The 10168-nt window shown below is 51.9% G+C and overlaps 1 protein-coding gene across 1 annotated transcript; it reads right to left on the reverse strand.

The window, feature by feature from the left end:
* Window positions 1-568: 568 nt before the first annotated feature.
* On the reverse strand, window positions 569-9654 carry AIPL1 (aryl hydrocarbon receptor interacting protein like 1). Its single transcript, XM_036896251.2, has 6 exons — window positions 9319-9654; window positions 8566-8745; window positions 3447-3635; window positions 2352-2528; window positions 2129-2270; window positions 569-1573 (listed from the first exon to the last, which is right to left on the reverse strand). Exons 1-6 carry the CDS (start codon window positions 9412-9414, stop codon window positions 1371-1373), a joined length of 987 nt encoding a protein of 328 aa, XP_036752146.2. The 5' UTR covers window positions 9415-9654; the 3' UTR covers window positions 569-1370.
* Window positions 9655-10168: the final 514 nt, after the last annotated feature.

Consider the following 10168-nt stretch of genomic DNA (forward strand, 5'->3'; position numbering starts at 1 on the left):
TACAGAAAATGGACAGGACAGTGGAGGCTGGAATCTTCATGCCAAAGTTTCTAGTCTGCAATTAACGCCCCTTGCCAGGCACTCTATCTGCTTCTGAGCCACACGTGACCCCCTTCCAGGGTTATGAGGAGACAGATGAAGGTCCCCTCTGCTCTCCTCTGCACCCCTCTGCACCACTTTCTCCAGCCCAGGACAGCCCTCCCCTTCTGCTTCCATGGCTCATAACGTCCCCTCGCCTTGACCTCCTCTGAAACCCCCACCCTCACCTCCTGGTTCTCTCACAGCAGACCTGGATGGACCATTGGATAGAGCCTGAATCAACCAAAACTTAACCCTTCTTTCCTCCAAGGTGGGAGGGCTTAAACCTCAAATCTCCTAGTGCCACAGGAGAGAAGGCAAGAAGAGAAAAAAAATAAACACTCCCACTTTAAAACATACACTGCCAGTCCTGAAACTGGAAATCTCCTCATTCTGGTGACCTGGTGGTGGTAAATTTGGAACCACAGAAAAAAATGCAGTCTCAGCACCACGCGTGGCCCTGTGGGGAGACATACTTACAAGGCCATAGTCATGTAAGTGCTGTTTATTGGTTTTCAAATTTTAGAGTCAACCTATGGACAAAGCACAAAAGATTTAATTTTCATTACAGACAGAACATAGACGTTAACAGCCTGGAGGATGGAAAAGTAACGGGACATCAGACATCAGCTGTCAGGCAGGAGGAGGTCGGGGATGGGAGGTGGGGTCCCACCGCTGCCGCCCTTACCCTACTCAGAAGAGAGCAAACAAGGATCCCACAGAGCTGCGGATGAAGTGTATATGAAGCTACAAAATAACCGAGCAAAGAACCAAAATAGAACTATTTAAATCTGGGGGGAAGGGGGTGGTGGGAGGGAGGAGGAGGCCTCGAGGCAGTCCTCATTCCTTCTTGACATGGGGTAGGAACCATGTGTGGAGAAACTGATTTAAACACATTCTTTGGAGGTACAGACAACTACCCGAAGAATAAAAAGCAGGGTCAGTTGTAATCACTAGTTCTGGCTAAGGAATGCGAGGCGTAGGGCAGGAACTTTACCTGGATTCATAAGCTCTTCTGTGCCCTTTGGGGGCTTTTTACCACGGACATGTGTTATTTTGATTTAAAACGTCAACTTTCAATATTCAAAAGTGACACCCAAATCCTGATCAACTGAACCAGAAATGGCCTGGCATCTGCTGGCTGCCTGGAGGGTGCAGAGAGGTCCGCGCAGTGGCTGGAGGGCCAGTGGCGGGCGGCGGGGCGGCGGAAGCGGGGAGATGGGCAGGGGGCGGCAGGGCGGAGGGGGCAGGGTGGTCTGAAGGGCAGGGGGCGGCAGGGGGCCGGCGGCGCCCTAGGCCAGCATGTTCCGGCAGCGCAGCCGCTCCTCCTCCCGCCTCTCCTGCAGGCGGCTCTCCAAAAGCCTCAGCTGCCGGCGCACCGCCTTCTGCATGGACGGCTCCAGCTCCAGCACTTTCTCCAGGTCCGCCTTGGCCTCCGCCTCGTTCCACACCTCCGCGTGAGCCCGGGCCCGCACGTAGTAGGCCTTCACGATGCCTGCAGGGAGGATTGGCTCCTCAGAAGCCCCGGCTGGGCCTTACTGGTTTACAAACCCTTAACCTTGACCTTGATCCTTAACCTCTCGGCACCTCCAAACAAAGGCGTCTCCTCGAATGTAAATCCGGACAAAAACGCTCAGAGCAGTACCTACCCTCTCCCTTTCGGGGACCCTCCTTAAGGCCCTGTGACTAATGCTTCACTTCCTTACAGAGGCTCCCCAAGTTGTGTCGGCCTCAAGCCCTATGCCCGCACTAGTATCTACTTAGTATTTTTCTCTGTATAATTGTTCCCTTTTTAAAAAAAAAAAAACCTGTTTAATGCTCCACACAACCGCAGGTCTGATGAGCTACTTACAGGTCTGTCCTAATGCACATTAAAAGACAGGCCAGGGTAGGAGCTGGTCACCCATCACCAGATACAGTTATGGGCTTGGGGAAGCCCTGCTGAGTGAGGCTAGCTTGGCACCCTGGAAGGGTCAGAGTCCTCTGAAGTTTTGGAAGGTGAGTGACCGTGGCCCGCGGGCCCCCACCCCACCCCCACGCGGCTGCCCACCTGGGTGGTGCCGCAGGATATCACTGGTGTGCTCCAGCACCTCATAGTACTCCTCCTCCATCAGCAGGCACTGGCAGTAGTTGAGAATCAGGGTGTTGATCATCTTTTCCAGCTTCAGCCACTGCACCTCCCAGGGCTTCTCCTGCACAGTGGAGAAAAGTCTGCTGTGAGCTCTGGCTGTGGCCCGACCCTCACCGTGACCACGGACTGGGCAGCCTCCCACCTTGGTCTGCAGGTTCCTCAGGCAGACGATGGCTTCCTGGTACTTGGTGGAGGCCTCACTGTAGCGGCCCAGCTTGAAGAGCCGGTTTCCTTCTCCATGGAGGATGGGCACCGCATGCATCTTCTCATCATTGCTCAGGTTCCAGGTCTCCCTCTGATACTCGCTGGGGGCCTCCACCTGGCCCAAGAACTGCAGGTCAGTGAGGTGGGAACCCCGGGTGCCTGCACCCCAGCATGTAGGGACCAGAGAAAGCAGACCCCAGCACACCTCACTGAGGTCAGCTCTACTTGTCCACAGTGGGCTTTGGCCAACGGAATCATGCTTGCTGGTCAAACACCTATAAATGGGGCAAGCAAGGAGGCCCTGGGGCCCTAACCTACACCAGTGCCTTTGTGCCAATTATAGAAAAGTGCCCTTTGTCAACACACTTTAGTTCCAATATTCAGAAAATTGCCATGATAATCATTTCGTGAAAACAAGACACTTGTTTGCCATCTGCTGGAAAACTATCACTATGGAAATACAAACAGGGACTGTAATAAGTGTACAAACTGCACAACTGTTCAAACAGGCCAGTAAAGGCCCTTTGTTGACACTATTCTCTTATTTATTCGTATTCACCAAGATAGCCTTCAGGCTGAACTGCATCCTAGGCCATAAGCTGAGTTCTGACCTGGACTTGACCCTCTCCCATTACCCCACAAACACTGACTGTCAGTCACTCTGGGGTCTGGGTGAAAGGGTGTGGATAGTTCCATGCAGTCTCCCGCAGTGTTGGTTCAAAACCAGGTCTGGGGATGCAGATATAATTCTAAACTTCTGGGGGAAAAAATGGGAGTAGATAACCAACAAAAGTGAAATGAAAAACAATGACATTAAAAATTGGTCCCAAGTGGGCTTTTCCCTTGAAACAGGCAAGGGACTTTTTGGTGGGGGTGGGAGAGTCAAATTCCACTTCCCCTGTGGTTTATGAACGCTTTCTTCTCTAAAGAGAATGTGGGTGATTTCCAGTGACCCGTGAAGTTAGCTCCCATGGTGTCACTGCCCGGGGTTGCTCTCTGCCGCTGGGACAGCCCTGCACCCCCGGGGTCACACCTGCAGTAACTCTATCATGAAGATCAGAGGCTGTGGCTCCTTCTGCAGCTCATCCAGGTCCTCGTAGCCCAGCGTGTGGTAGGCAAACATGTTGGCCAACCCACACGTGTGCACATGCCACTCTGTTGGGTCCTTGCCCTCCGCCATCTGCCGCAGACTCCGGGACAGGATGGGGTAGACCCCTGTGTGCTGTGGGGAAAGATGGACAGATGTCATCTGGGCTGTCTGCTCAGAGCCAGCTGGGCCACAAGAACCACCCCCTCGGAGGCCTGTCTCAGCAGGAATCCTACTGCCATACCACAACCACTCCACGGCCATTACTTACTGCCCGCAGCGTCCCCCACTAGTAACTGGGCCTAACTGTGTGCCAGACAAAGCATTCTACACCTGTGAGCTCCTTCAGTCCTTAAGATGACCCAGCAAAGAAGTCACTACTATTAGCCCCATTTTACAGATGAGGAAACTGGAGCCCCGAGACGTTAAGTAACTTGCTTAAGGTCACACAGCTAGGAAAGGACATGGCTGGGTGCGTACACACTCTAGCCACAATGCCACACAGCCTCTTGACGGCCCTTGTGGTCAACTCCAACACGTTTCTCTCCCATGGAGACCAGGAAGCCTGTGACTCGCAAGGAGGGAAGTATGGAGAGAGCAGAAGGAGTGGGGCTCCAGGGTCCAGGAGGGCCGGGTGAGCATCCTGGAGTGCAGCTGATGAGCAGTGAGCCCCAGTCTCCACACCTCTCTGAGCTCTGTCCTCACAGATGCACCTGTCCAGTAGTAGGACTGTTGTAGGGGTTCAGTGAGGTGGTGCAGGTGGAGGTCTGGCTCATCACACCAGGAGCCAGGATTGGTACCCTTGGGGTAGAGAAGGGCTCGAAAACTCAGCCGTTTGGCCTCAGGCAAAGCCTGTACCATGCTGGGCCCCAGCCTTCCCATTTGTGAGCTGAGAAACCCAAAAAATGGTCTCTACTTGGCCTGGGTCCTAAACTGGCATCTCAGGCTCCCACATGGCAATGCCAGTAGAGACACACTGTTGGGAAAGTGGGGGGACAGAAACAGTTCAGCTTATCCTCCAACTCACCGGCACAGGGATGAAGGTCATTCCCTCCCTGCCTGACCAGCTCGGATTAACCCAGAATGCACTTGGCTTCTTTGCGAGAGATGACCAGATGGTACTTAAGCCTGTTGGGATTAGGTTAGAGTGAAGGAGGGAGGGCTCCCAGGATGGGTGGGGGTGGGGGAATCTGGCCCTGATACAGCCTTCTGCAGCTCACAGGCCCCCATCCTCACTGTGAACTTAGACCCCAAGGCTGGACAGCCGCTTGGGCATGACCTCAGATGCAAACCTCATCCCACTAGCCACCTGCCACCGAAGTACCTCCAGGGCCTCTCCTCTGTACCTGGGGCTTTGGGATGCCACATGAGTGAGAAGAAATCCCAGAAAAGTAGATAAAGGCCAGAGGAAGGTTCTGAGTCCTGTGTGTACCTGGGCATTGCCTCCTCTGAGGGAAGGGGAAGGGTGGACATCTCAGCTCTGTAACCACTGTCAGGGTTCAACTTGCCCAAGTGCAGGCTGGTAGGGCAGCCAGAGCCACTGTGGAGTCTCTGGGGAGCTGGGCCCAGCCTCTGGGAGTCAACCCCAGAGCTGTGATGAGCAGCCAACACCAAGACCACTGCCCCTCTCTGCAGCTTCAAGACCAGAGCCTGGTTCCATCTGAGGGGCTATATGCAGAGGCTATAAACTGGTGTGCTCTAAGCCATATTCAGCCCAAAGATGGGTTTTGTCTTATCCATCATCTTGTGAGGGTTTTGTTAATTAATTGCCAGCATTTAATCATTGAGAGAGTTGACATGGTAATGAATATGTCTGACTTGTCTTAAAAACACAGACTATCTAGCCACACTGTGCCTGCCCCTTTCACAGGCAACCATCCTGTTGAGGCTGAGGAGCAGCTGCCTGCTTTGTGTGGAGCAGGTGATCTCTGGCCAACCAGGGTTCCAGGTCCCTGGTGGAATTTGAGTTTGCAGCCCTTGGCCCCACAAGACTGGGCACCAGCCCAAAATCCCACAGGGAGACTAGTGTCCTCCCTAGGCTGGGGGTGGGGTGGGGTGTGGACCAGGGAGGAGTGCATTTCAAGGCAGAAGCTCCCAGAGTCCCTGACCAACCTTGCCTCTCTGGTTTAGGGGAAGGGGAGGGAGGGAGGAAGCCACTGCTCCTGCAGAGATTTGAATGTCAAGGTAACCCAGTGAGGACTATGCAGGCAGAAGCTTCTGCATGGAGTGACAAGCAGCAACTGGTGGAGGAAAGCCAGGCCCTCCTAAGTCCTTTTTCAGACAGACATAACTGCCCACTGATTGCTGAGTCTTTCCAAACCTCAGATGCCTAAGTGGAGAGATGCCACATGTAGATGCAGATACAGAGAAAGGACCAATGAAATGTAACTTGCCAGTTCTTTTCTCACTTCCTGGCCTGCATGCTACTTATCTCCCCACTTCTAGGCCTGGGGAACTCCTATTCATCCTTCAAGACCCAGTTCAATGTCATCTTCTTGAAGAATTCCCTCTCTAAGATCCTTAAACGTTTAGCTGCCCCTGGTCTGTGGCCCTAAACCTTCACTTACTTATGTCATAGCCCTGGATGCCCTGCACTGTGATTGCTTAGGTGTCTGCTCTCTCTATAGAATTGAAGTTCTTTGGACTTTGTTTCATTACTAACAGCCAGCACAGGCCAAACCTGGTGCCCAGTGAATGTTTTCAGATGATAGATAGATAGACAGATGATAGATGATGGATGGATGCTTAGTGTTAGAAGACTAGATTATAAATAATCTTGATTGAAAAGAGGGATGAATGAATGGATGCCTAAGGTACATGGATGAATAAAATGTGGATATGTAGTTAGACAAATTATTCTGGAAAGTGTATGTGTGTGTGTATGCCTGTACAATCATGGCAACTGTGGGCTGGGAGGAGGTGTGGGGGGCTACTAAGAAAAACTGACAGTCACTGTGGCATAAAGGTTGCCAGGCTGTGAGATGGGTAAGGCACTCATGTGACAATTGATGTGGTCAAAAGAACAGACACCCCAGGAAACAAAGAGCCATGCCAATATTATGGGAATCAGCGGGAGCTTGTAGCTTTACAAACAACAAATCAAGCAACCAATCAAGAATGTATTGACAGCCCTCTGTGCACTAGGCTCTCCTGTGTTAGCAAATAGCATCCTATGGAGGAGGGGCTCTTGTTGGTGACAAAGCCTTGTCTGACATATGGCCTAAACTACAGGTATGTACAGTCTAAAAAGTGCAGGAGCTACTTGTAAGCAAAGCCAGTAGATAGCATTTTAAACTAACTGAAACCACAAAGAAACCAATTTTCTGAAAAATTGACCCATTGAAAATAAAATACCTTAAAAAATGTTAAAACACCAAGATGAAGAATAACACAACGACTAATATACAGAGAAAAGATGCTCAACTGATATTTGCTGAAATGAAGAAATGAATAAAGTGTTGGATGGGCTCCCCTAGTGGTGGAGGGCAACATTGCAGCCTGGCTCTATCAGCCATTATAGAGAGAAACAGACACTGGATGGGGGGTGAGGAGACCAGTGATCCCACCCTAATCCTGTTCCTTAACTAGCTTGACCAAAAGCAAGTTATCTTCCTTCTCTGAGTCATACATTTCCTCATTGGTAAAATGAGGGAGTTAAGTTCCTAAAATTCTTCAAGCTCAAAATAATAGCTCCCACTTCTCAACTGCCCTATACTATGATTTGACCTAGTATACATCATATTATGTAGTCCCCACAAAATCCCCTTAACACAAGGCTTTGTTTATAGATAAGGAAATAGAGTGTCAGGGAGAAAGGATTTCCCCAAAGTCACACAGCTAATAATTGACAGAGCAAGCCTTCAAACCCAGGTCTCTCCCCCAGATTGCTCTTTCAAAAGATCAGTGGCCCCTGATGAAATAGTTAAGTATGGTAATTCACCATCAATAGCTGCTAAATCCACTCGGTGAAAGTCCAGGGGGAGCTTTGTAATGGCTAATCAGACCTTCAACATCCGAACCTACCAATCAATACTGCCATCACAATAAGAGGGTAAGCAGATGCAGAATGCCTCCCGGTGGGAAGCACACAGCACAATCTATAGAAAATGTGAGACAGCAACATGTTAAACATCCCATGGCAAAGCCACCAGCAAAATCAGAATGTGGCAACTTCTACAGGATACGTTCCTGCCACAAATCCACATCAAGGGAAAAAGGAAAGAGAACCAATAGATAAAAATGAACTCAAGAGGCATATCAACAAAGCTCCATGCATGGACTTCGGGTCCTGATTTGAGCCAACCAACCATAAAGAAAACTGAAGTGACTGGATATTAGTTGGTATTAAGGAGTTATAGGAGTTTTTTTAAAAATACAATATTGATGTGTTTTTTAATATCCTTCTTTTTAGACATAGAAATTTTCATATTTGCAGATGAAACCATATGGTGCCTGGAAAGCGCTTTGACCACGTGGGACAAGGAAGGGAGGTGGATGGGGGTAGAGGGTGCATTGATAGGGGCTGGCACAGGGTGATGGATACTTCGAAGTCCACTCTACTTGTTGTTGATTTTTGTATATGTTAGAAATGGAAAAACATTTGTTTAAAAGTCAATGAGTTTTGCCACTTCTCCCTGGGCCACAGAACAAGGAGGCTGAGTCATGCGGGGGGGGGGCGGTCTGTAAGAGCACCATTTATGTAAAACAACTCCACGATGTCGAGAGGAGTGGGGAGGAGGGCTGGAAAGTGAGTATTGGCCAAAGCCTCCAGAACCTAGTAATCCTGTACAGAAGTGAGGACTGTGAGGTGGGCAGGGTCCCCCTCCTGGGCAAGGCCCTGCTCCCACCTCCCACCAGCCAGGCATGACACTGCTTGTCACTTTAGAGGTGCATCCTTTGGGGGGCATCCATCTCTATCTTTACAGTGGCAGAGAATGAGGATGTGGGATTTGCCTTGCAGGGTTTTCTTTTACCCCTGTTTCTTGATACACAGCAGCCCTGCAAAGTGGATGGGTAGACCCTGTAGAAGGCCCCTCCAGGGAAAGGGCCAGTGTAGCCTACTTACGATGGTGTCACACCAGAACTCGGCCACCTCGCTGACCCGCATGGACGTCAGCAGGATTTCCCAGACCTCCAGCTTGAACATGTTCCCGATGATGATGTGCATGGGCTGGCCCACCTGCCTGCTGTCGTCGATCACAGTCCGATCCTCATCACATTTTGTGGTGCGGAAATGAAAGGTCACCTGGTCACCAAGAGAGTATACCGTGGCCTAGACACACCTCCCAAGGCACAGCAGAAGCCACCCACTATCACTGACTCAGGGCTGTCCTCACCCAGCCTCAGACCCCAGAGCATCCCACCCTGCCTTCACGCCCCCAGTGACAAGGAATCACTCCCTCGTAAGGGCCCATCCCACTCTCCACAGCTCTGCCTTCCCTAATGAGCCCTAGATCTGAGGCCACAGAGGCAGCCACGCCGTCATCCCCGGGGAAGCCTACCAAGGATTTGTAGACAAATACCATGACCCCTGAGTGTCCTTCGTCCTTGCTCAACATTTGGGGCTTCAGAATATTCCCAAAGCCCTTCCCCCACCCCATGCTGAAGTTTAATTTGCAAAGTATCAAAAATGCCCAGTGAATGGGCACCACTTCAGAGCTTCCCAGATGCCCAGAGGTGGATAATTCCAGGACTGGCACCCCTGGCTGTTTTTTGGCAAAGCTGAAGGTTAGTTGAAGGGCCATGTGGCACAGCTGGAAAGCAGAAGGCCACCATGATGGGGTGCCCTCTGTGGTCTGGGGGCACAGGACCTACTCACTCGGGATCCGGTGATGAAGTTTGGGAGCTCCCGCTTGCCGCCGTGCAGAATGGTCTTCTTGATCCCTTCCACGTTCAGGAGCAGAGCGGCATCCATGGCTGCAGGTGGACGGAGATGTCAGCCCAGGCTGAGATAATCTCACTGGAAGAAGGCACTTAGGCAGAGGAGATGAGGGGATTTAGCCCTGCAGTGCAGGTTGGCCTCAAGCTGCTCATCAGGGCCACTCCAGGCAGCCTAGCCTCCTGCCTCCTACACTGCCCCTCCTGGTGACTGGCGGCTCCTGCCTGACATCCACTGCTGCTGTGTCAGCTTTGGTTGGGTTCCACCCCAAGGGGGACGTCAGTTGGAGCTTTCTCAAAGAAGACAGGAAGACGGGGGAAGGGAGTGCGCAGGAGAGAGGCCTCTGCCCCCCAAAGAGGAAAAGGGGAGGGACAGCCGAAGCCCCCCCCAACCCCCACCTCATGCCCAGTGTGGTCGGGAGTGCAGGCCCTGGCCTCAGACTCCTAGTCCCTTTGGAGCCCAGCCAGTGTCCTGCAGCCGCCCCAGCCCCGCCTTCCCTCTCCTATGTCCTCCTCCTCTCATCCCCAAGATCTTTCCACAAAGGAATGTCACACTGTGGCTGAAGGGTGGAGCAGGTGTCTGGCTTGGGAGATCACGGAATGGGAATAAAAGAAGGGCGGCAGGTACGGGGGAAGTCGGAGCCCTCCCGTGGCCCCACTCCTGCCTCCCCTACAAGGTCTGGCTCTGGGGAGCTGGGCTCTCCCCTGCCCTTTGGAAGGCCTCAGCTCTGTGCCCTGGGACCCAGGAGAGCAGCTCCGGGCCGGGATCCCAGCTCCTCTAAAAAGGGAAA

Source organism: Manis pentadactyla, chromosome 4 (assembly GCF_030020395.1).
Source record: "Manis pentadactyla isolate mManPen7 chromosome 4, mManPen7.hap1, whole genome shotgun sequence".
NCBI classification, from domain to species: Eukaryota; Metazoa; Chordata; class Mammalia; order Pholidota; family Manidae; genus Manis; species Manis pentadactyla.

Coding starts and splice junctions, on each gene's coding strand:
- AIPL1 (XM_036896251.2), bottom strand. CDS start 9,414: ATGGATGCCGCTCTGCTCCTGAACGTGGAAGGGATCAAGAAGACCATT. Junction 2,529..3,446: donor TCATGATAGAGTTACTGCAG/GTGTGACCCCGG, acceptor TTCTTGGGCCAG/GTGGAGGCCCCCAGCGAGTA. Junction 1,574..2,128: donor TATCCTGCGGCACCACCCAG/GTGGGCAGCCGC, acceptor TCCTCCCTGCAG/GCATCGTGAAGGCCTACTAC.